Genomic DNA, 26,751 nt, shown 5'->3' on the forward strand with positions numbered 1-26,751 from the left:
ACAAGAAGGATGTTTTGTTCTATAGAACTCTCTCTCAGGAACCCCTGTCCAATTCCTGTAAAAAGTGGGCATAAAAATGCTGTTGCTGATATTAATAATGTCATTTGATGGGTTATGATATTTTTAATATAAACCATAAAATGAAAGGGTTTTTATTTTTGCTCTTTATTTCTTCATACTCATGTTTGAGTGTTATGCTTTAATCAACTTTAACTGTGGAATGATATCAAAACCATAATCAACAAAATATATCGAAACATTATTATGAATTTATGCGTCAAAACAGAAATGAGAAAATTTATAAAATTGGAATTTCCATGGTCTTGCTAATTGAAAATAAGATAGCAGTACATAGCATCTGAATATATTGTAATTTAACCGAATAAAAAAATTAATCATACACATGTTTAATGCAATGTATAAGTTAATAAATAATTTCACTAATTGCTAAAATATATCTCCTAAAATACACACAAATCATAATAAAACTCAATATAAATGGCTTTTAAAATATATGTTGTTAGATTTCATATTATATTATTTCCTCTATGTTGTTTAGAATTTAATATCACATAATCATTAAAAAATTTTTATATTGTAGGAAAATAATTCTTAAAATTCTGAAGTGAAAATAAAGTTAATTAGGAAGAACTATTTTGTCAAATGCAAATCTTAAACAGATTTAGGTGTATATGTATTATGTTTAGTATTGAAAAAAAAAAAGAATTTAATGCCCATTTGATATAAAATAGTCTTTAAGGTTTTCAGTAAGTTCCTTTCACCGCTTTTATTTATTTATTTTTTTTTGCTTGCTTCATTAAAAAAAATTTTTACTTTTTAAATTTAGCTTTTAAAAAACTGTGCTTCTGAAATATTAATAACTATAAAAACATTGGGAGTAAACGAAAGTCAAGATGTCATTTATGTAGTAAGAGTTTGCTCTTTATGACAAGTTGCTTGTGTTAATTGAAGCTTTAAAACAAATATCATTTCATTCCCAAAGCAATTTTGTTATGCATTTTATTTAAGAATAAACCATAAGAGTGAGTGGGTGGATGGGCGAATAGGTTGTGCTTTTCAGTAGCAATTAATAACTGAAAACTTACAAACTGCGTTAAAATCGTGATTTTCCAGCTGTTTCCTGCCTTAACCGTTATGACTTGCCGCTACTGGATCAAGGACTTGGAACAGGTAAATAATCCTCCTTACTGCCAGTTACACTGTGCTCACTTAGTTTTTCCCCTTCCCCACATTGTCCCGTGCCTGAGAACTTGCAATTAAGTGACAACATTTCTCTCACAATCTTTGCAATCAAAATTAATTTCAACATTGGTTGTTATTTGGTGAGAGCAGCAGTTTCTCTGGTTGTAGCTCTATGTTAATTTCATCTTGTTTTTTTTTCCAATTGTGGATGCTTTTTAAGGGTTAATTTTTTTTTTTACCCCTGCTAGTAATGCAATTTTCTTTTCATATCATTACCCTTTTCTATTTTTCTGTTTTTATATCTTATTTGGTAGTTACAATTCCTCCATGTTCTAATTGTTTTTGTGCCTGTATTATTATTTTTTCCCTGAAAATATTTCTCAGCTGTTTTTATAAGTTTTTGTTCATTGCTCTGCTTGCAAATTAGTTGTTGCTGATTGCTGCTTAGTTTTGTTGGTGTATATATATATATATATATATATATATATATATATATGTAGTTTTGGTTTAGTTAAAGAATGTCTTCTCAGTTATTTGTCACAGGTCTAACACTAATCACAGAATTAATTTAAACAGAACATTTTTATAATTGCACTCCAAAGTACAATTATAATACATTCCTTTCTGGTGAATTATTCAGTATAAATTTATTATGCATTTATGATGAAATTCTTAGGGTGTTATTGCTTACAAACATAGAGAATACATGGTATTAAATGCATTTACTGAAACGTTGCTTGCTATAAAAACTTGGTGAAAGCTTGTTAAAAAGGGAATAGCTTTTATTATCTTTGAGAAATCTTTCTAAACTTTAATTTGTGTTTTGGATGAAGATTATGAGTAAATTGTTGAAGTAACTGACTCAGTAAAGCAATCAAGCTACCTCGTTAGGGAAACAAACTTTGACAACATTTCAATCAAGAAGCCATAATAAAAGCAAGCGCTTTCAAATGTGTTTATTTGTAAAATCCATGTTGCTATGGAGAGTATGTTAGCATATTATATTTATGAAGAAATGAAGATCGAAGATTGATATATATCACAAAGAAGAAAAAAATACAAAACAAAAATAAAACCCTGTACACATATATAATATTGATTATATAGATTAGCAAACTGACATGAGCGTGATCTAATTCTAATTTACTGAGGTTGATGAGGTGCTTGACTGTAACTAACTCACAGCTCGTTAATGTGATCCGTCACAGCATCTAGTGTCATTAGGTTAAGCAAAAACTGTAATTAACCCTTTAGCATTCAGATTATTCGGTCAAATGTAATACTTATTTATTCACATTGTTTTGAATTAATCATGTATTACCTTGTAGCTTTCAGATTTCAATGATGTGATTGTATATTTTTAGAATGACGTTGTAGGGTAGATGTGAGCAGCTAGATCTGGCTGGTTTGAAAATTTAGGTAGAATATTTAGTCTGGATATGGTTGGTTTAAATGCTAAAGGGTTAAATTTACTATCCTATGTTCATCAGTTGATTTGTATAGCTACTTTATTGAAAGAATAAGTAACCGTTTCTTTAAATAACAGAGTGTGGTATACTTCTTTGGTACATCATCTTTGATACCATTTCAAAACGAGAAGGGATCTTTTCCAGGAAAGATTCATTCTACAAGTTGAATTTGGTAGTTGATATCAGTATTCTATAGATATAATGTGATAATGTTATTGACGTCCGACAGTGAGTTGCATGTATTCCAATGTTATTTATTAAACTTATCAGTCTTGGTGAAGAAATTGAATGAGATGCTAAGAAAATTTATACTTTTTATACTAAATAAATCTCTTCTTTGTGCACATTTTGTGATTATGTTGGTGGTGTTTAGATTATCTAATCTGTATGTAAAAGATATCTTTTCAAATTATTACTCTGAAGGGGGGATGAAAAGCAATGTAACCCCTGTGTGGATTTGAAATAAAAATACTGAACTACAGAATACCAGTGACTGGAGTATGAAGCCCTGTTACTTGCAGCAATACCACTACCATTTAGAAAAACTGGTGGTGGGGGCTTTTAAAGAAGAAAATGAAATTTAATCATTTGTACATACTTTTGCAGAACTGCAGTAAATTATTGGCAAACGGGGAAAAAATAGTTCAGTTTTCAATGATACCACTTTACTTTCTAAGAAATGTTTTATTTTTGCATTTTAATAGCTGTATATAATATATACTAATAAATAACTAGTAACATTATAAAGAAATTTCATTCATTAGTTATTTTGGTTTCTTGACATAGTATCATAAAATCCATTTATCGTTTGTTGTAACTGTTTAAGAACATAGTAGCTATTATTACTATTCAGTGAAGAATCAAAATGTTTGCAATCATGTCTCAAACCTTGTTTTTGTTGTTGTTGTTATCATATCATCTATACTGTAATCATCATTATGTCCTGTTCTGTTTTTAACTATCATTTTCATTTTGTATAGCCATTTTCATCTTGCATAGCCATTGAATTGGCACATCAGATTTAGTATCTCTGAATTATTGTATAGAGCCCCTGTGTACCTTTAGGAGTGAGTGTTTGCGATCTTTCTGTTTCTCACTTAATAATGTGCAATTTGGCAGGTTCTCTTTATGTGCCCTCAGAAATTAAGTATAAAAAATATTGATTTTAACAAGAAACACATTTTGTTAGTGAGAAGCTTGGACAAATTCCTTTAGTTTTCCTCCTTTTCACTCCTCATAAGATATTCTTCAAATATGTCAGTCTTAAATTATGAAATTGTTGTGTCTGTTCATTTGGCAACAAGCTCATTATTATAAGGGGAATACGTTAGCAACTGCACAACAAAGATAATGTTAAGGTTTGGTCTGAGACCTGAAAATGTTGACCCACAAACCCATTTTGATGGAAATCGAAGCATTGCTTGAATAAAACATTCAACAATTTGTATGCGATCTTGGGAATACGTGTACTTCCAGTTGAGAATTTCAAGTCAAGTACATATTCGTCTGAATGAAGACCATCCTTCTATTTTAACGCATTACAAATGCTTGTCAGTGTATTGGTTAGAAATTGTCTAATAAATATTTTGTAAATGTGTTGCTATTGATAAACTCTCTTCCTTTGCTGCCAAGACCTAATCTTGTATTCTAGCACCTTTCTTCTCTTGAACTCTAAATTGGGGGACTAAACGTATACTAAATCCCTCTCCAATGTGAACACGTTGGCATAATTCTCATCTGTATTTTAATCTTAAGTCACTGCTATGATTCTTATATTTGTAATTCAGACAATCTATTGAATAATATAAGGCTAGATACCATCAATTCTTTTCGTTTATCTGTGTTGCTAGATAAGCACGGATGGCACAACGTGAAGCAAACACCAGACAACAGCTGTTGTCCGTCACTTGACCAGAATAAGAAAAACTTAATTATTTCAGTCAATTATTGAACATTGTTCTATGTTGGATGTGAATGAAGGAATATGGCCGGGGAAAACCCTCAAGGAAGGCTCTTGAAATCTTTTGCTACATGTTTTTAGTTACAGTATCACAGACAGGGAATATTAAACTTAACAACAGATGGAGAAACTCATATCTGTTTTAAAAACTGCCCAAGCATGGTCTAAATTTTTTGACTTATAACGTGGCTAGCTCCCAACTTTGTGTATATCATCAAGCTCTTTATTGGACTGTTAGAAATTAATTTAACAGGAAAGATGCATGATCAGCTGAAAAGGTGTAGGGAAAATAACAAAACAAAAAAAAACAAAAAACCAAACCTTATGTTGTTATATTTCCAATGTAAAGAAAGCTTTTATCTGATTTTGAATTGAGTAATATGTAAAATGCATGTTATTTAATGGTTTATATTTTAATGTTATTGATTTCCTTTATAAAAACAAATATAAGTATTTGAAGCATGGAAATATACTTTATCCTGACAACCAGGATTTGAAGTTGATATAAATTATCCTAGCAGAATGCAGAATTTTCTGACACTAGGAAAATCACAATCAGTTTTTAGTTGCCAAATTAGATTAAAAATGTAAGTTTTCCTGGAGCCTTACACATGAGAAATTAGGCTAACTTTTAGCTAAATCATGATATATTGTTGCTACAAGCATATTGATGTTGCAGGCTTCTTTTTGAAGAGTTATTGTATGATTAAAATAATCTCCACTAAGAGAGTTTAGTAACTTTTGTTTTATGAGTCTTGTTTTGTTTAATTTTTGCCTTTAAAAAAAAAATGGAGTCTTTCTGACCCCCACCCGCCCTCTCTCTCTTTTCCTCTCTCAAACACACACATTCTCTTTCTCACACACACTCTCCCCACTCCCTAAACACCCTGGATGTTTTCACACACAAATATCATGACCATACAATTTTCATTGTACCTACTGAACATACTGCTTCTGTCATGTACCCAGTCTTTTGTGGTTTCCTAGCAAGTTGTAGAAACATTGCTTCCATGATGATATTATGTTTCCAGATTTCATTGTTTAAGTTTGTGGTCTTCAGTTGTTTTAACTGGATGTGTGAGAGGACTAATGGACATAGACACACCACCACCACCATTGCCACCACCACCACCACCACCATTGCCACCATTACGTCATTGTTTTGTTGGTTTCCTTCCTGATGCTTCCATAGAACAGAGAATAGGATACGATTCCATTGAGCTTCAGCAGTTGCTTTTTCTTGTTCATTTTGCTTCCTGATTTGCTTTTTCTCTCAATGACATTATGATATAAAAAAAATTTTAAAAAGTGGGTAGAAACTCATGTCTGTATATTAGGGTTGTCTATGGCTGTCCTGTCCAGTAGACACTTTCTATGTTTCTTTTCAATGTAGTGAGATATGTATTTTAAAATATGTAATTTGCTTTGAACAAGTTTGCTTGACCTCTGTTTTCAAATGTTTTAGTTGAACATTATTATGGACGACGTGTTAATAGTTAAATTCAGATCAAATTCATTCGATGTTTTGGTGTCCCTTTTGCCTCTAAGTATTTAAGTTAAATGTTCTTAGTGCCTTGTCATAAAACACTGTAAGATACTGATCCAAATTCCTTGTTGATAATTATGATAATAAAAATTTATTTTAGCATAAATAGTTTCTATATTCTTTACATATCAATATTTTGCTCTTTGTTACTTGATTTTCATTTTTAAAGTCTTCTGCAGGAAATAAAATTTTCTTTCCTCATTTAAATTCTATATTTTCAAATATTGTCTTTATTATTTTTTCTCCTTTCCGTATTATAAAAATCAGTTATTTTCCCCTAAGTTTAAATTATATTAATGGTAACACAATGAAACTGTAATAATTAGAAGATGCCAGGCTATTGGTGATAGTTATGAGTTCAAATTTTTCTCCATATATTGTGAGATATCTTATTGTATGATGCAGTAAATTGACTGCTTTAGTTTATCCACCTGAAAATAGATTCCATCTTCACTTGCTGATTCAGAGATTAGCAACAAGAGTGCCATCTAGCTGTACAGAATGGTTGTTTCAGCAGCTTTTTGAGTCTTAACATTTGCAAAAAAAAAAGCAGCTACAAAAAAAAAAAAAAAAAAAAAAAAAAAAAAAAGCAAAGTGATAACTTTAATTTTATAATTCATTGAATATTGAGATTTTGTTTGTGTTCAAGCTGCCTTTTTCTGGCAGGTATTTATCAAGTGCAAATTTTGTTGATTATAATATTTATTTCTCCCATCAACATTATTATGCTTTGATTAAATTAAAGTATCTCACACTGTTTATTATAAAACTTTAAATTGTAAGGAACCAGCATGCTTGTACATGTTGGATTGATATGTAAATTCTGACCTGTTTATTTTGAATGTAGAAATGAAATCTTATATATTTGTTATGCTCATTACAAAAGAAAAACATGTCTTAAAGATGTTTGACTGATTAAATATTAACCATTGAAATGAAGGAATAGAAATTTAAAACTTCAATGAACTTCATTCATTTTAGTAAAAAATATTTTAGTTCTTAATGTTAAATTTATTCATTTTATATATATATATATATACACACACACACACCCATATATATATACACACACACATATGCATACACACGCACACATAGTTTGTAATTTAGTTTTAAAAAGAAACTGTTAAAAATCCAAATAGTTATGTATTTCAGAATCCTTTTCCAAATATAGACCTTTTTTTTTTTTTTTTTGCTATCTAGAAATATGAACACAAATTCAATAACTTCCTTGGCATTTGTCTCAATGTTTTTTCTTTCTTTTTTTCTTTGTAGGTCTAGGGGCATTGTCCCCATCTCTCTCCCCACATACATCTCTACCACCAGCTCGTGGTCTTGGGGGCATTCCTCAAGTAAACTATGGCCATCCATTACACAATTCAGTCACTCAGTTTTTGGATAGTATGAATCTACAATCATCTTTCCCTAGCCAATCACATTATAAACCGGTTCCCACCTCTTTTCCTTTTGATTCAGCTCCTCGGTCATCGGCAGAACAACCAACCTGTTACAGCTCGGGGAGGTACGTAACCTCCTCTCACAGTGGAGTTCCTGCTCACAGTAAATCTCTCTTTAATCAAGATTTTCATTCAAGCAAAGATTTAGCCAGCAGTCTCACCCCATCTCCTATGTCACCTAATCCTCATGTTCCTGAAGCAAGTAGCAAAAGCTGGAGTCTGTCTAATTTTGTTCCAACTTCATCAAATCCCTTTGCAAATCTCACTAATGAGCTCTCTGGACCAGGAAATTATGCGCCAGCATCTCCTAGTCCCCAACAACACATTCCTCCCCCAGCTCACAGCACCAACAGAGCAATCAGTAGTCTTTCTCAAAGAAGCCCCTACCAGCCAGACCCTATCTACTGTTCAACTTCTCTACCTAGTAGTAAGTCGGTTCCATCTCCACAGTTACCGCCAGTCTATAGCCGCACCACTTCACAATCAACAAAACCGGCCCACTCGCCACAGTTGCCTTCTTCATACAATATGTCCAACATGAATCATGAGCAACAACAACCTGCTACACCTCTCTCTCAACCTCCAACACCAAGACCATCAAATTATTCTTCCCCCCAGGACTTGGAAAATATGTCTGGCTCGCAGTCACCCATGTATGATCCCTACAGCTGCATCAGTACTAAAAGTTATTCTGTAGCATCTAGTGCTCCCACTTATTCTTCTGTAAATCATATGACATCCGAGATGGGCTATGATCCTGTTAGTCCAACTCAACCACTCTCTGAACAACCATCTCAACAGCATCAACAGGGGGATTCTTTCTGTACAGTCTCTTTGCAAGATTTGGCTTCAATTGGATCTAGTCAAGACCGCATGCAAGATATGAAAAATCGAGAAAGTGTGTTGCTTCAAGAAACCTCTCATATCATGCTGCACAGTACTGCCAATAAGGGAGTCTCTCCTTCACTTTCTGATCTGCAGCAGACTGTCCAGAGTATCACCTCACGCCCTCAGACTATTCCAGCAGCACACAACATGCATAATGGCCAACTTTCTCAAAGTGTTCACAGTCCCATGCAGCAATCACCTATAAGTGTGGGGAGTCCGCAGGCTCCAATAGCACTTGGAAGCCCGCAGACTCCTCTTCCCAGTTCCACTATAGTGCAAGCACCTCCTCCAGTTCAAGCTGTTGCTGACTCAACAACTAAACCCAAACGTGGACGTGGACGCAAGAAGAAAGACATAATTTATGACAAAGCTCTTGAACTTGGACAAGAACATTTATTTAATGAAGAACCCCTAAATATGACGCAAGGAACAGCCAATGTATTCCCCAACATGGCACAAGTGATGTCTCAACAGTGCCATGATACCCTTCCTCCACAACCATTAACTGAAGATACCCTGAGCCCCACTTACCAAGACCATGTTGAAGAACAGCGACTCAAAGTTCAAAACGTTAGTCCTGTTTTAGACCCTTCTTTATCTGTTGTTCGCCTAAATGACCACCACCAGGATGCATCTCCTGCAAGTATGCATCAGTTTTCAGTACGAGGTAATGTTGAGAGCTCTCAGCATGGATCTGATCATGTGACAAACATGCATCCCCCATCAGTATCTGGTAGTATTGGTAGTCCACAAGGAGTTTTATCTGAGGATATGCCCAGTACTGCTACACCTCTTTCTGATCGTATTGAACAGCCAGCTGCCATTACTGACCAATACTCAGATAGTTTAACTCCACCCACAACAACGCCAGATCTACCAGATATTCAGAACTATGGTATGAGGCGCTTGACTGAATCATCTTATGTTAATACGATGGCATCCCAACTTGGCCCCAACCAGATGAATTTGCACCAGCAGGATCCAATGTGCCAAGACAGTATGACTCTTTCTAAGCAGAATGCATCTTTGCAAATGCAACCTCCCCCATCCTACATGAACTTCTCTCAGGTATCAACGCCAAAAGATTTGGTACCTGCTTCAAACAGTTTTGAAGATTTAGCTATGGATAAAGATGGTGATGCACCAGAATTTGATGATTTAGTTGATGCCAACACTGCTGATACGAAGCGACAGTTGCTCTCTCAAGAAGATGAGACCATTGGAGCAGCTATGGCTACTATTTCTGCTGACTTCTCTTTGTCTGATAAAAAGCAAAAGAGAAGTCGTACTAAAGCAGAACAAAAACAAATGCCTACCAATGTAATAGCTGTTACACTCCAGGCTGAGTTTGATGAGGAATTCCAACACTTGCAAGATAAAGTTATGCTTGATGGTGAACTGCTGAAAAAAACGGAGAATAAATCCAAAAAGTGTTTTGATGCTTTCCAAGAAAGCTATATAAATTTCTTACAAGGTAAAAAAACAGAGACACTCTCCAGCCTGAGTTATTCTAATATTACTAGACGCACCCATTCTACGAAATATGATCCAAGGTTTTATAATTCTATATTAAATAATTTGCCAGTTGGTGATTTTGGAACTGGGTATAAAAGACCTCTTACTACTACAACAGATTTGGGCAGTTCTAAATTGAATGATACACTGAGCATGAATCAGTCTTCGACCCCATTTTCTGATGAGGAGAACAGTATTAATACAGTTGAAGATTTATTTCAGAATCTTTGTGATAACTTTGAATCTGACAATCAGATGCATAGACAGTCAGTAGAGTTTGGACGGGGTCCTCGTCGTGGGCGGGGAGGCCGTGGCAGTAGAGGTCCCCGTGCAAAACGAGCACGTGGTAGGAGCCGAACTTTCTCTGGTGAAAGAGAAGTTATGGAGTTCTTTGATAAAGGAACATCAGAAAACGATGTTGAGAAACCCATTGTACCTGTGTTACCTTTAAGGCAAACTTCTTCTCGTAAGGCAAAAGAAAAAACCCTCACACGAAGAAAGCGCAAAAATGGTAAGTCAGACTTTTAGTTCCATTTTGTAATATTTTTTTCCAGGTTTTTATGTTCTCAGAACCTGTTTTAAATTAACTGTATTGTTCTTTTTTTTTTTTAAATGCTAATTCCTGAAAGATTTTGAGTTATGTGTTTTTAGTTGAACCTTGGCACTGCCATATTCTGCTTGCTTAGGCCAACCTAGTTAATACCCCCATTGACTTGAAAGTTGCCATGTATCAATTATTGATAACAATGATAGGTTTATGCCATTCATGCCATATTATGATGGAATTTGTTTATTTCATGCTGTGTGTGAGAGCATGCTGAAAAGTTCCTGGCTTTGGGTAAAAGAAAATACAGGAGGATCAGTTAATTATGATTTTAGTCAACACGTTCCACTTTGAGATTTATACACTTATTGCAGCGGTTCTTCAGTTTTTCTAAGCCCTGTAAAAGAACTCAGAAAGTCTGGCCTCCAACCAGGCCCTTTGCGATACCCTTAAAGCCAGGAACTTTTCAGCACCCCCTTGTGTATATTTGCCATAATTTTAACCAAAAAAAAAAAAAAAAAAAGAAGAAATGATTCTAAAAAAAAAATTTGAAACTATTCAGACTGATATCATGTTAAACTTAAATACATTATATGTTTTCCTGTGATTATAATTGTTTCCATAGCAATTACATGAGGTGTGAGATTGTGTGAAATAGCACATATATTATGAGATCATTATTCTTAGATGAAGTTATTCGCTATTGTAATATTGTAATTTCTGAGAAAGGTGCATAGCATGCCATGGAGCTGTGATTTTCAGTCTGGTTTGATTCACATCTGTGTGAATAATGTGTGCCGGGAGTGTTTTGGCAGACCATCAGCTTTTTAGAAGTTTTGTAACATATAAAAAAATAAAATGAGAGCATTAAAATTGTTTTAAAAACAAACATGAGTGCACACATTGCACTTTGTTTCAAAGGAATTTGCATTCACTGGTGTCGTGTCTTAACAAAATAAGGTGCAATAAGGGCAAATGACTGAAGGCAAATACTTGAGTAAGGGGGAAAGCTGGCAGGATTGTTACCATGCTGTTCTGAGTTCAAATGCCACCAGGGTCCAGTTTGTCTTTCATTCTTTCAGGGTCTGTAAAACAAGTGTTAGTTAACTGAGGGTGGTAGAAGGTGAAGTGTTGAAGGAAGTAACTGAATGCCAAGAGATGAGAAATTGGAGTATGACAGAGAGACAGAAACGGGTGTTTTGCAGGAGAGGAGATACATTTCTACTTCAGCTGGAAAAGGAGAGAAGATGGTGAAGAAATGTCAGGATCATACAATCAGGTGACAGGCAGGGGAACATAAGAGAAGTGGCCCTTTGTACAAGGTGAATGGTTAGGTTAATTCAGCCGTGAGTACACCATGAACCCCATACACAGCTACTGTGTTGTATCATTGACAAAGACACCCAACTCAGTGGCCTAATTCATTTGTAATTTAAATTAGGTGCTGTTACAGGTATTGAATGATAGCTAATAGATATCTGGTTGGTTTGCTGTATAATTACTCGTATTTCAGTACCCTGGAAACTTTGTTTTTTCACTGCTTTTATTCTTTAATTCTTTCTAAAGTTGTGTTTTAACTCTACTGTAATGCAAATTGCCAAATCCTACAAAAGCTTTAACCAACTTTTTCAAAATTAAATAATAATAAAGTCTAACTAATGCCTTCATTGTAGACTATCATTAAAGAAAAAAAAAACAAAAAAAGCAGCCTATTTTGGCCCTATCTAGCAAAAATTAAGTTGGTTAAACCAGTAATCTATATATATATATATATATATATCATGAAGTATATTTGCCACTTAAATGTGGCTATATATATATATATTTATTCTTTTATATTTGTTTCATCCATTTGGCTGCGCCATGCTGGGACACCACCTTTAGTGGAGCAAATCGACCCCAGGACTTATTCCTTGTAAGCCCAGTACTTACTTATTCTATCGGTCTCTTTTGCCGAACTGCTAAGTTACAAGGGTGCCAACACACCAGCATCGGTTGTCAAGCGATGTTAGAGGGGGGCAAACACAGACACATAAACATGCACACACACATACACACGCACATGATGGACTTCTTTCAGTTTCCTTCTACCAAATCCACTCTCAAGTCTTTGGTCGGCCCGATGCTATAGTAGAAGACACTTGCCCAAGGTGCCATGCAGTGGGACTGAACCCGGAACCATGTGGTTGGTAAGCAAGCTACTTACCACACAGCCACTCCTGTGCCTATTTATTCATGATCTTGTGAATTATTTTGAAATGCTTAGATGCTATGATATGTGGTTGAAGCAGTAGAAATGTAGGCTTTAGTGCCGTGTCTAAACATGGACTATGTTGTCTAAGTTAGTTTATTGATAACCTTACTTATCTTAAATGTAAATGAAATGAGATTATCTTTGAAAAAGAAGGCAAACAAACAGTTAACTGGTATAGGTTATTTAAGTTAACTCAAACATCCATTTTTTATTGACATGTCTGCATAAGTAGACACATATGCAAAGAAGGACACCCATGTTCCACCCTGTTTTGATTCCATTTTTATAGACTCATCTATACATATTGATCAGGAAATGAATGATAAGAAAGTAACTGGGTTCTCTGATGTTGCTGTAATTTTGCTTTTGACTAGGATTACATGCACACTTTAGCTTCTTACATCTTAGGGAAATAAATTTACACTTAATGAAGGTAAGCTACTTAACAGTCCATCATGTTATATTTTGATGAGCATTAACTGGATATCAAACTAGTTTTAAAGTATGTATATGAAAATATAAGTTGACAGGTTTGAATAGTTTTCTCTCTCTCTTATTTAAAACTAGTTATTTTATTTCCCAAAGTGTTCCAATCAGACCATTCTTGCATGTGCGTGCACACGCACACGCACACACACACACACACACACACACACACACACACACGAGGAGTGGCTGTGTGGTATGAAGCTTGCTTCCTAAACACACGGTTCTGGGTTCAGTCCCACTATGTGGCACCTCTGGCAGTTATCTTCTACTATAACCTCAGGCCAACCAAAGCCTTGTGAGTGGATTTGGTAGACGGAAACTGAAAGAAGCCCATCATGATTGTGTGTGTCTGCATGTATGTCTTTGTGTATATGTTTGTCCTCCCATCACTGCTTGACAACCGGTAGTGGTTCAGCAAAAGAGACCGGTAGAATAAGTATTAAGCTTTAAAAAAATAAAGTCCTGGGGTTAATTTGTTCGACTAAAAACCCTTCAAGTGCTCCAGCATGGTTGCAGTCAAATGACTGAAGCAGATAAAAGATTATATATATATATATGAGGGGGTGCTGAAAAGTTCCTGGCTTTGGGTAAAAGAAACTACAAGAGGAATGGTTAATTATGATTTCATCCAACATATTTCCCTCTCAGATTCATGCATTTACTGCAGCAGCCCTTCATTTCTTCTAAGCCTTGTAAAAGAACTTGGAAGGTTGGGTCTCCAACCAGGCCTTTCATGATACCGTCAGAGACAGGAACTTTTCAGCCTTCACCCCATGTGTACGCACGGCGGCGCCGCTGCTGCTGCCGCCAATCAGGGCTGAAGAGGGAACCATCGTCTTTTGTGTGCAACCTCAGTAAAGTTGTATATATATAACAAATGATCAGAGAGTAATAAACCTTGCATTTGTATCGATCATCAGTGATTTAGCTGTGAAAGGAGAGAGAGCTATAAGATTTTCTTTTATTCTTGTTTATTCCCATCATCATTGTCATTATCATCGCGTGTGTGTCCGTGTGTCCCCGTTTTCGGTACTTATATCTTGGTGTTGTTGAGAGAGGCTGACTGTTACGCTTTCAAATTCTAATCATTGTGTTGAAATTATGTTATACAAAAGAAAGGTACCATTATGTTCTAAGTTCAAATTCTGCCAAGGTCAACTTAGCCTTTCATCTTTTCAGGATCGAAAAAATAAGTACCAGTTAACTACTGGAGTCAGTGTAATTGGCTTGCTTCTTCCCCTGAAATTACTGGCCTTGGGTCAAAATTTTAAGCCAATATTAGATCATGGAAGCAGACTATGTTCTTTCGATGGCTAGGGTAAAAGAGCAGTAGTTTTTCTACATGGGTTGGGGAAACTGTACAATGAGCATTCAACTCAAAAGGCCATAGGAACATAATAATTAATTAAATGCCTGTAACAGAAATAACATGTTTTAGAACCGGACATGTATTTGATTAACATTTGTATAACTTTGAAAAATTTGCAATCAATGTTTCCTTAAATGTTCTTTGTATTTACCAGCTTTATTTTTGCCACTAACAAGAAAGGGTTTCTTAACAAGAGCACCGTTTTATTTTTAAAAGCCAGCTATATTTTTTTCTTTCCATGTTTTTGTGTTCACCTTATTTCATGTGCACATACCAAGCGATTCCCTTTTAATTCAATAAGGCACCATAATCTCTCCTCCCTTGTTGTCTACGACAAAGTTTGCAAGGTGGAATAAATTATTTTGCCATGTGAGAAGTTTTGGACAGAACCCTTCGTTGGTGCGTGTGGGAGTGCTGGGATGATAATGGTGAAGAGATTGGAAATAGTGAAAGAGAAATTCAAAAAAGAAAGAAAGAAAGAGAAGAAAAAAACACAAGTCAAGAATGAGGTGGTGATGCAACAAAGGGAAACGGATGTTAGTGGAAGATCAATAAAAGCTGAAGTGAGGAGTTAATCAACAAGAACACTTGTAAATTTAGGAGAGATGAAAGGGAACAGGTTCAGATCAGAAGGGAAGACAATTGAGGATGAAAAGAAAAGCTTGTTTCGTGTTGGGAGGGGGGATGCCCGGTATGGAGTTGGGAAGACCATAGTTCAAATGCATACACAGTATAAATGTTGGGTAGAGTGGATTTGTCTATTACAAGCAAAATGCCATGCAGACAGTTCATCCATTTCTTGGGTCCAGTGATGTGTGTCTATGCACATATATATATATATATATATATATATAGATATATATATATATATATATATATATATATATATATATATAAATATAAATGGTGGTGCCCCAGCATGGCCACAGCTCATGAGCTGAAACTGGATAAAATGAAAATATACACACACACACACACACATGCACGCACGCACGCGCTCGCGCATGCATGCATTAAAGTGAGCATTGGTTGCTGCTGCATAACTGGCAGTTGAGAAAAGGTTAGAGAAAATTAAAAGGGCAAGGCTAATGTAAACTTGGCGACTGAGAGGCATTCATTAGTGCCCGTGGGTGAGAAAGTGCTCCCCCCGCCATTACATGCTATTGATGGAGTCAGAGTGTTTGATGTTGAAGAAGACAGAAAGATAAGCATGGTAAATGCTTCTTGAGCTGAAGTATTTACAGTCCATGGGGGTGTATGTTTCTGTTCTAGAGCAGCACTCAATCTGTTAACTTGCTTTGACTCTACCAACTGGCCTTTGAGCAGAGTCCATTAGTGGAGTCCATTCTGTTGCAGACATGTCTAGTGACAGCCCTTGCATACAATTCTTCCCTTTCCATGTCACGGACCACTGATAATGTCTAAGTCAATACAACTTGGCACAATTATTACCACAAGTGTTGCCTTCAAGATGCAAAAAAAAATGGTGAAATAGATACTGCAAAGCTTTGATCATCTCATTTCTTTATCTGCTGTAGTTGGAATTAGCTTATCTTGTATATTTTAACTATTTTAAAACTTCATTAATGTTTCAGGGAGAATTGGCTTCAACTTCTTTCAGGTCGGGTGTAAGCCTGTAGGATTTTCTTTCCCGGTTTGTGGTACAAAGTAGTTGTATATATTGATTAGTACAGTGATTTCTTTGTATCCTAGGTGTTTTAGGAATATTGTTTTTGATTTTCTCAGTTCCCGATACTTTTTCGAGTTATGAAATTCCTCTGTTGTTTTTTGAGTGTCTGTTGAAAATGTAAAGCTCAGAATCTTCCTGCCAGAGGAAGATGCATATTTGTGGTATGCCTCTCCGTTTTCAGGCCTTTGGTGGCACATGTCTGATGACAGTGTTCATGGTTGGAGTGTGGTTATTATTATTTTTCACATTCAGTGAATCCTCGGTTTATGAACTCCTCTCATCGCAAACAGATCAGTCTACAGTTAATTTTTCAAACATAAAATGCCTCAGGTGACAAACTGTGTCTCAAATAACGAATGCTCAAGCTGGCAACAATGGTTGATGACAAGCTGGGAGTGTCAGCAGGAGAACATCAGATGCTGCCTTCTTTGAACTTCCTATGGGAAAAATTCTTTCACTTTACAACCATTTCAGGTGATGAATGGCCTTCCAAGAATGAATTAAATTTGTGTTGATGCCACCAATTTGGTGCAGAAACCAAATCTCTCACGATCCTTATCTCTCTACATCAGGGGTTCTCAACCACTTTTTTTTCACCTGTGAACTCCTTTGATTCCTATTTTGCTCAGATTGGCCCTCTTAGCCATTTGATGTTTAGAAAATCCTATTATGTTTTTATAATTAAATGTTATAAGAAATTGCATAAAAAAGATTGTTTGGTGTGCTGTAGAAGTAAGTGCAGCCAATTTATTGCACACAAATTTTAATTACAAAATTTTATATTGAACCTTCAAGGGTTGAGAACCACTGTTCTACATCAGTTAATTCCCCCCCCCCCCCCACATCCCTAACTGACACAGAGATCCTGAACACCCTTTACCATCATTGAAGTTTTCTCTCTCAGCAAATGCACATCATCAGAATAGTAAAAGACTGTTTCACTAAAGCAGAAAGTACCTTAGCTCCCTACAACTGTTAACCGTTTCCAAAGTGATCCCTATAGTGGAGTGTTGTAGCTGTGCTGAGAGACATCCAGAATAGGCTGCCCAGCTGATTGGCATGAAGTCCACTAGCCAAACCACTCCTGTGCTTGACCCACAGATATATAATGCATCCTTTCTATCTTATTGCAGTGGCCTCTCCGCTCAGGCATTCTTGACTCAATCGTGCTCCCACCCATATTGGCAAGCTCCACACTAACCACTACTCTCTGTCCTGTCTTTCTGGAATTCCCACCCTGCCCATGTTTTTCTGGTAGCTACTGACTTGCAGTTGTACCGAAGGAACATTAACTGCATTGGTTTCAACTTGTCTTGGAGGGTCTGTGAAGGTCTTGTCCATAGCCTTTCCTTCAAGTCAGTCCAATCCAGTAACCTAATAAGGCAAGGAATAATCATCATCATGGCTACCACAACCATCACCACTACTGTGACCACCACCTTCATCGTGTTTGTTTTGCCCCCCCCCCCACTGCGTGTGTACTGGCATGGGTTGGATGGGTCTGTTCCAGCACAGTATCTCACCACTTATATCTAATGATAACCATTAAAAATCCAGTAATCCAATCTAATTAGTAAATAATAGTAGCTGTCAAGGGGAAATTAATGTTTTCTGAAGTAACTGATGCTGTATGCAGCCAGCAACAACTTCATCAGGTTTAATCCAAACCTAATAACAAGATAGCCCTGCACATTATATTATTAATGAGTTTGGTCAATGATACTTGTATATTTGATGCTTTTTGTTTCTTATGTTATAAATATAGTCACTGGTTCCTTGTTTTTGGATATTTGTTATAATTTTAGATTAACCAATACCCAACTACAATGGATACAACAACAAAATTGTAATTGGTTGCAAGTGATTGAATATGCTAAGAATACATGGCTACCAGACAATTTGGACCACCTTCTGCAGAGACACTGAAGCAGATGCGAAGACAACAAGCGCACTAACTCACACAGGCTGGCTGAACTTGAGAGAGATGGTTTCAGATTTGTGTTGCGGGTAACAGAAATTCTGGTAGCGTGGTGTCGACAGAAGAACTATTTTTTAGATCTTAAGGACGTGGATTGTCATCGGACCATGGAGCTTTTAGCAATTTTTGTAAAAGCTAGTGTTATTTTTATGGAGAGAAATAGGATTTTCTATGCCTAAAAATAAGATCTCTTTAAAAAAAAAAAAAAAAAGAAAGAAAGAAAGAAAAAGTGAAAGAGAAAAAGTTTTAATGCGTACAAAAATATGCTTATGGAATTTCACTGATCTGTTACATAAGACCAGAAAAGGCATCTGCGACAGACAGTGCTTTTATTGCGGACCTGGATAAAGTGACTTTGATATTGGGTGTCCGTCTTAGACAAAAAAAAAAAAAAGAGTATTGTGGATGATAAGCATGTGTGTGTGTGTGTCTGTACCCATGATGCTGATAGATGCAATGTATGTATATATATATATATATATGTATATGTATATATATATATATATATATATATATATATATATATATATATATATATATATATACATACATACATACATACATACATAATTGTACACTTCTACAATGCTAGTATTTTACCATTACACCACAAAATTACTATAAGTGTTTGAGATAGAAATACCAGCATCCGCTTTCATTCCAGACCATGTGGTTATGCCTTTGGTAATAAACAGGAAAAACTAAGGTTGGATAATGTATGAGAGAAGCAACCCAGTGCTTAAAACAAAAGACTATGTGAGAATTAGTTCAGCATGTGTGTGTGTGTATACACGCACGCATACATATATTTACATGCACACACACAGACACGGAATCCTGAAAAATTGAATAAATGGTTTTAATAAGAGAGTATTGCCTGGTTTTGAGTAAGCATTAAATAAGCTTTTAACTGATAAGAGATAAAAAAAACATTAAAGGCTGGAAACCCTATGGCATAACTTTACTTCATCAGCAGGTTGCAAAAAAGGCCCAACATTTGCTTTCTCAGTGCTGGCATGTGCAGAGGGGTTATGTGTGGTGATGGTGATGGTTTTAGTGGTGGACTGTTGTGAAAACTAGGGCAATTTATAAATTATTTCAAGAAATACTATTATTAGTAATTCTTTAAATAGCAACAGAAATGACTGTTTAACAATAGTGACTGATGCATTTGATTCTGAGAACATAATTCTTTTCCAAATTTGTTTTTTGTCTATATATTTAAATGTCTTATTGTTTCATAGAATTAGCAATAAAAATTCTTTTTTCTTCTTTGAAATCTCGATTTTTTAATTTTTACTATTATTGTTGTTATTATTATTTATTATTTATTATTATTATTATTATTGTCTTATTCTCTGCTCAAAATATAGCGCTTTGTAATATGTGTTGTTTGCTGTAAGACCAAAATGTTTGTGAGGATTTTTTTTTTGTGTGTGTGTGTGTGTGTGTGTGTGTGTGTGTGTGTGTGCGTGAACGATGCCACAAGATATTTTATCAACACTGATAGATTGCCAATACTACCAGGACTTAATTCCAGAAGTGCCAAATTAGATGATATCTCTCTCTTTCTTTCTCTCTCTCTCTCTCTCTCTCCCTCTCCCTCTCTCTCTCTCTCTCTCTCTCTCTCCCTCTCCCTCTCTCTCTCTCTCTCTCTCTCTCTCTCTCTCTCACACATACACAAGGCAGTATGGTCAATGAGAAAAAAGAAACTATGGATCAATGACTCAGTCTGTATAAGAGGGTTATAATATGCAAGATAGAGGTTTTCTTGAGAAATTTATGTTGGTGATACTGTTTTCAGCACACACCCCCACACACACCATCAAAGTACAAAAAGCAATTGTGAAGGCATGTGGCTTAGTGGTTAGGATATTGCACTTGTGATTGCAAGATTGTAGTTTCAATTCCCCAACTGGGTGGTGCATTGTGCTCTTGAGCAAAACACCTTGTTTGATCTTGTTCCAGTTCATTCAGCTGTAAAATAAACCCTGTGATGAAGGACTGGTGTTTCCATTCACGAGGAGGATGTTGTTTTGTGATCTTGGTCACTTTTGCATCCCAGGAACCAGGTAACTGGCTTTATGATCCCTAGGAAACAAGATGGTATTTTACTTTTTTTAAAGAGGCACTTACAGAATTCCAGAATTGGTCATCATTTTGTAACTTTTGTATGTTGATGGTATAGTTCTCATAACAGAACCATTTGAAGAAATGCTGTAAAAGTATGCAACTTAGAAGTATGATCCAGAATTAACATGTCTAATGAGTTAACATGGCAAAAATTTAATTATCAAGAGTATAAAATCTGTTTTGACATGGCCTGTCTTAATATGTAAAAGAAATCAAACTCAAATCAAATCACAATCAATTGGAAATTGTAGTTGTGGCCAATGCCAGTGCCGCCTGACTGGCTCCTGTGCTGGTGGCACACAATAAGCAGCATTCATGCATGGATCATTGCTAGTGCCACCTGACTGGCTCCTGTGCTGGTGGCATGTAAAAAGCACCATCCAAATGTTGCCAATGCCAGTGCCGCCTGACTGGCTCCTATGTCGGCGGGACGTAAAAAGCACACACTACACTCTCTGAGTGGTTGGCGTTAGGAAGGGCATCCAGCTGTAGAAACATTGCCAGATCAGATTGGAGCCTGGTGTGGCCTCCTGGCTTGCCAGTCCCCAGTCAAACCATCTAACCTATGCTAGGTTACCTCAAGTAAGAGATCTCTTATTTCATGCAACTTTGAAAGAGTGAAGCAAGTTGATTTGTTCACTCAACAACATGGCCTGTACTTCACTTTTTTCAAAATGAGCAACATGTAAACATGTGCACGTGCATGCACACACACACAGTAGTCTTCTCTCAATTGCTGACTACCAATTCCACTTGTAAACCTTTGGTTTGCTTTGGGTTTTAGTAAAGACTCTTGCCCAACGTGCTGTGCAGTGGGACTGAACTTAAAACCACATGGTTGGGAAAGATACTACTTAACTACACTGACATACCTATAGATAGATTATATATACTCAGCTTAGACTTGCCTGAATATTGTGTGTGTGTGTGTGTGACAATTCTGTCTCTATTGATTATTTCATCTGAATATTTTTGAATGATTCTGAATATTAAAGCTTTCTCCATTCTCAAAGACGGAGAAGGGAAAGTTGGACATTAAAGTATGATTTATCTATTTAGTAATCAAAGATAGTCTTGTGATATTTTTGAAGATGTTTTTGTACACTCATTTATTTGTCTAAATTCTTAACAGGTTCCCTCTTTTCACATGGCTTCTATATTTGTTTCAACTGGTATGAACTGTTTGTTGCAAATTTGGCTATTTCCCATAAATATTCAAATTTCGTAGAGGCGGTCATCAAATTAAAATTCTCATTCTTATTGTCATGTGTGTGTCCCCGTCCTTTTGTCATTAAAAGTTTGTGACAAAACCTGGTCAGTAAAACTTCTCATGTTTATTTCATTAAAGTGTCAGAAACTTGAGGTGTGATATAACAACAAACTGTCTGAAAACCCTGCCGTCAGTTGAATTTCTTTCAAATCATATCATTATTTTGTAGCATGATAAGAATGCCAGCGTTATTGGATTTGTTTCAGTTGGGTAATGATTGAAATTAAATGTGCTGCAGCAGTAATAAAAGTGGTGGTGGTGGTGGTGGTGGCAGTTTAAACAACACACCTGATACTGTCACTAAATATATAAGAATAATAATATATAGATTTTTAAATGTTAGAGAAAAGAATAAATATTATTTTGTTTCTGCTAAACTTTCTGTACAGTGATTCAATGTTACACCCTCCACCTTTCACATGATAAATTCTGAATCTGGTATGGAGTTTAACTTTGAAAAGTTATACAGTGACATAAAAGATTTTATTATTATTATTATTATTATTATTAAGGTGGTGAGCTGGCAGAATCGTTAGCACATTGGATGAAATGCTTAGCAGTATTTCACCTGTCTTTATGTTCTGAGTTCAAATTCCGCCAAGGTCGATTTAGCCTTCCATCCTTTCGGGGTCAATAAATTAAGTACCAGCGAAACAGGGGGGGGGGGGAATGTTTTTAAGTTCTGGGTTCAAATTCCGTTGAGGTCAACTTTTCCTTTCATCCTTTCGGGGTCGATGAAATAAGTACCAGTTATGCACTGGGGTCAATGTAATCAACTAGCCCCCTCCCATGAAATTTCAGCCCTTGTGCCTATAGTAGAAAGGATTATTATTATTATTATTAAAAGGTGGCGAGCTGGCAGAATCATTAGCATGCCTGGCAAAATGCCTAGTGGCATTTTACTTGTCTTTATGTTCTGAGTTCAAATTCCACCAAGGCTGACTTTGCCTTTCATCTTTCTAGGGTCGATAATATAAGTACCAGTTGAATACTGGGGTCGATGTAATCGACTTATCCCCACCCTGAAATTGCTGGCCTTGTGCCAACATTTGAAAATGTTGTGTGAGAAAAAAAAAAAAGATTTCTATTTGATAGTCAAGCAAAAATTGACTGTATGTTATGATATTCCAGTTTGTAAACTTTGGACTTCCATTGTCTTTTACTCATAAAGCTAACAAGAGTGGCTCTGCATGTTTGTTTGGCTTGAATAAAAATAGCAGGTAAATCTTTAAATTATGCCTTGTCTAAAAAAGGAAGGACACTTAGGATAAAATGAAGAGATGGTCATAACTGGAGTGCTTTTGTCATTGGTTTTCTTAGTCAGGGATAAACAATAAGCATTTATGACAACTATTTAATAAAGTCATTTAATACCGTCTTTTTTTCTTTTCCCATAGGCTTGTGTTTTGAGTGTATAAAGTAACGATATATATACACACTGTGGTATGTAAGAAGTTGTAGACATTACCTTACTCCAACACAGTAATGAAGTATGATACTTAAAAATCATATCACATTTAACAAGACATCTCCTTTGTAGTTCATAATTCATTTGCCTTCTTTCAGTGTTTACTGAGATATGTAATTGTATCCTCTGCAATTTCTAATTTAGTACGCATTTTTCTTTTTAAATGACTCATTCCCTGTCCACCTCCCGTGCCTTTTTCTCTGTATTGTTCATGCACTTTTGGCTAACTTTTCCTGATGAGTTTTAGTGCTCCTGTGCACTGTATACAATAAGTTTGTTATTATTTTGACTTTTATGAATTTGTTTTGCAAGATTTCTGATGTGAAATCTTGTGTTGAAACAGATATTGTTATATTTCAGGATGGCTATTTTTTTTGTTCTTTCTTTCTTGCTCAATAAACAGACACATACACAATATATATATATATATATATATATATATACACATAATGTCCATTGTCTGGAAATCTTTCATCACACACCTGTGACCACTTCAGTGACTCTTCCATCCCATATCCATGAGATGGAGGGTCACTGAAGAGGTCACAGGCGTGTGATGAAAAAAAAAGAAAAGATTTCCAGACAATAGACATACGGTAAAATAAGAATAATAAGCAAGTGAAGAATGAATATATGTAGTGTGTGTGTGTTTGGCAAGAGAAAGAAAAATGACCATCCTAAATATAACAATATTCATTATTATTATTATTATTATTATTATTATTATTTTAAAATATGTTGAACAAATTTTACTTTGATTCTTTGAATTTGTCTTTTACTCAGCCTGAGTTTGTCTCATATAACTAAAATGTGTTCAGTGATTATCTGATATTGGGGAAATGAATTTGTCCCCTCAAAATAATAATTTCTAGATCCCAATTTTGCCTCACCACTTGTTGATTGATGTACAGTGGCATAGAGTACAATTTTCCACTTCTAAAATGCTTATATAACCCAACCGAGACAATTTGGAGAAGTATGAAACTATATTCTTTCGTTGTCAAGTCAGCACACTTAGCAAAGTTCTGAGTGACAAGCAGTCTTGAACTAGTCTTCAACACTGAGAACCTGTTCCATTTCACACATAGCAAAATTCTTGCTTTGCTGTTGCCATACTCGCACCCACTATTAAAGAACGTTATATAGTCTGCCTAGCAGAACAAGACCTCATCGGTTTCTACTTTCTTTTGAATGTGTTTTTCTGCTACTCTCCCATATTAGTTAATGGTGATGGTGGAACCTTGTACAACAGCTTAGTGGCTCTCTTTGAGCTTCTCTTACTTCATCTGCTGCCTTCCATTGGAGATCGGTTCAAACATTCATACTTTTCAGAATAAAAAAAAAAAAAGCTCTACCGTATTGGGCACACACTGACCTGAATAGGAAGATGCTGGTGATCCCCCCCCCCCTCATTGTAGAAGTGGGAGGGGCTCTGTACTACTATTGCTCCTTTCCCTGTAGTGAGAGAAATGCCTAAGTTTGCCTCAGCTAATGCTGATCAAAAAAAACAACATATCACTGGCTGACCTACAATTTTCCTTCTGACAATCAAAATAATTCTTTTTTATTATTATTATTATTACTATTTTTGTTGTTATTATTCATCCTGTGTGAGGCCTGGTTAAGTTTTTACTATGAACTGTTTTTAGGTCAGAAACGTAATCAAAGCATGTGTGTGCATGCACGTGTGAGTATTGACATATTAGAAAAAATAGAAATGTGGATAAACTGTGTGTCTATTTACTTTGATGAATGTAGATACATGGATTAGGAGGTTAGGGCATGGGTGGAGAGAGAGAAATACACGTTTAATCATTTCTGGGAATAACACCATGCATTGAAGTGTTCTTCAGCTAGAGAATTTCACTACTATCTTAGTCTTTTTCCATGTTGAGAACAGGCGTGCGCACGCACACACACACACACACACACACACACACATTAATATTCTGATAAAGTTCTCAGCACACATACAGAGAAAAACACCTACCTGTCTATCTATTATTTAATTACCTTAATTATTTCAGATAATTCAAATCTATAAAATTTAATTGAAATAATTTAGCATTTTGGTAGTATATTTAATTGGGTCTAAATAAAGTACACGCAGTTGATGTAATATTTTCTACTTTTCGTTTTAATTGTATGCGAGGGAATATAAATTTATTTTATTATTACTTTTTTTTTTAATTGTTCTGTGTAAATTATTTTTAGTTTGTTCTGTCAAAGATAAATTTACATGTAATGTTAATTAGGAATAATTTGAATTTTTGTCCCTTTTCACCACAAATATTCTTACTAAGTGCATGCACACTGAAATGATATTTTTGCCAGGAATTTCACTGTTGTGAATATGTAATAAATATTTCACTATATTTCATTAATTTATCAGTTATTAAAGTTGTAATAAAAAAACAACAACATTACTCCTAACAGATATTTATATCATAGCAATTAGATCAACGCAATAGTAATTATTTTGAATAATAGAATTTGCGGCAATCCTGTTTTTAAACGTCACTTGTTTTACCTGTGGCTATAAAAGATGACCTTATTTGATAAGGAGGCTAACAGTTCTTATATAACACATTTTTATTGGTCATTTTATCTAATAACCTAAGGGATACTGATTGATTTGATCTGTAGGAATTTGACAAGTTTGGATTTTTAAACTAATAATAATAATAATAATAATAATAATAATACAAGAGTCTTTTTTTTTCTTTCTAGTGTTTATAACATACTCGTTTGGTTGGAGAATATATTTATATCTTGTTAGAGATAATCAATTACTTCTATAGATGAAATGTTGTTCAAAACTTAAACACGCTAGTTGTTTTCTTCACTATTATTAATCTTCCTCATAGGTTTGTTACATAAAATTGCAACAAACAATGCAGAATTGCAAGAACATAGCAACATTGTCTTCTTCCTAAGCCAATAAATAAACAAACTACACTTTTCTGTGGCAGAGAGAACTACCTTTCTTCCATCTAGGAAGTCTTGGTACTGCTAGTATATGGATATCTTCAATTCAATTCAATATCTTCTAATTGAATTTTGTGTTTTTACAGTTTCATTCAATTAGAGGTGTGCAATATTTAAAATTCTCATTAAATAGATATTACTTCAATATATAAAATACAGAGAGGTAGATTCCATTCCAGTTGATTGCAGTTTTCCTTTTTAATATTCTTTTAAAATCAATTGGGGGTTTTTTTTTTTTTGGTTTTTTTCCTTTTTAATTATTGAAATTGATAGAATAATTCTTTCTCTGGTTTCACTACTTGGAATTTTTATAGTCAAATCCGTTGTATCAATAGCATTTTCGGTAAAATAAAAGTGAATTTCTTGTTTTTAATTTATTAAATGCAGCTTCTATCACTAATTTCCTCTGTCTATAAATAATATTGTGTGTGTGTGTTTGAGCAAGCGTTTGCACACACATCCACACCCATTTACTAAAAGACAATTAACAGTTAGTTCTGACTATTTCTTTTGAATTATTATTGACTAAA

At 35.1% G+C, this 26,751-nt stretch overlaps 1 protein-coding gene across 14 annotated transcripts in view; it reads left to right on the forward strand.

Moving 5' to 3' along the window:
• Positions 1 to 26,751, forward strand: part of LOC106877154 (uncharacterized) — a 125,087-nt gene that overhangs the window by 44,177 nt on the left and 54,159 nt on the right. For 7 of the 14 annotated variants that reach the window (XM_089359240.1, XM_089359242.1, XM_089359239.1 and 4 more), the window contains 2 exons: positions 1,135 to 1,191; positions 7,454 to 10,549. In XM_089359240.1, coding sequence (XP_089215366.1) covers positions 1,135 to 1,191; positions 7,454 to 10,549 — 3,153 coding nt within the window. The remainder of the gene's footprint in view (positions 1 to 1,134; positions 1,192 to 7,453; positions 10,550 to 26,751) is intronic. The other 7 variants (XM_089359250.1, XM_089359244.1, XM_089359246.1 and 4 more) reach the window with 1 other exon arrangement.

This window comes from Octopus bimaculoides, chromosome 11 (genome assembly GCF_046866305.1).
Source record: "Octopus bimaculoides isolate indiv1 chromosome 11, ASM4686630v1, whole genome shotgun sequence".
Classification (NCBI taxonomy): domain Eukaryota; kingdom Metazoa; phylum Mollusca; class Cephalopoda; order Octopoda; family Octopodidae; genus Octopus; species Octopus bimaculoides.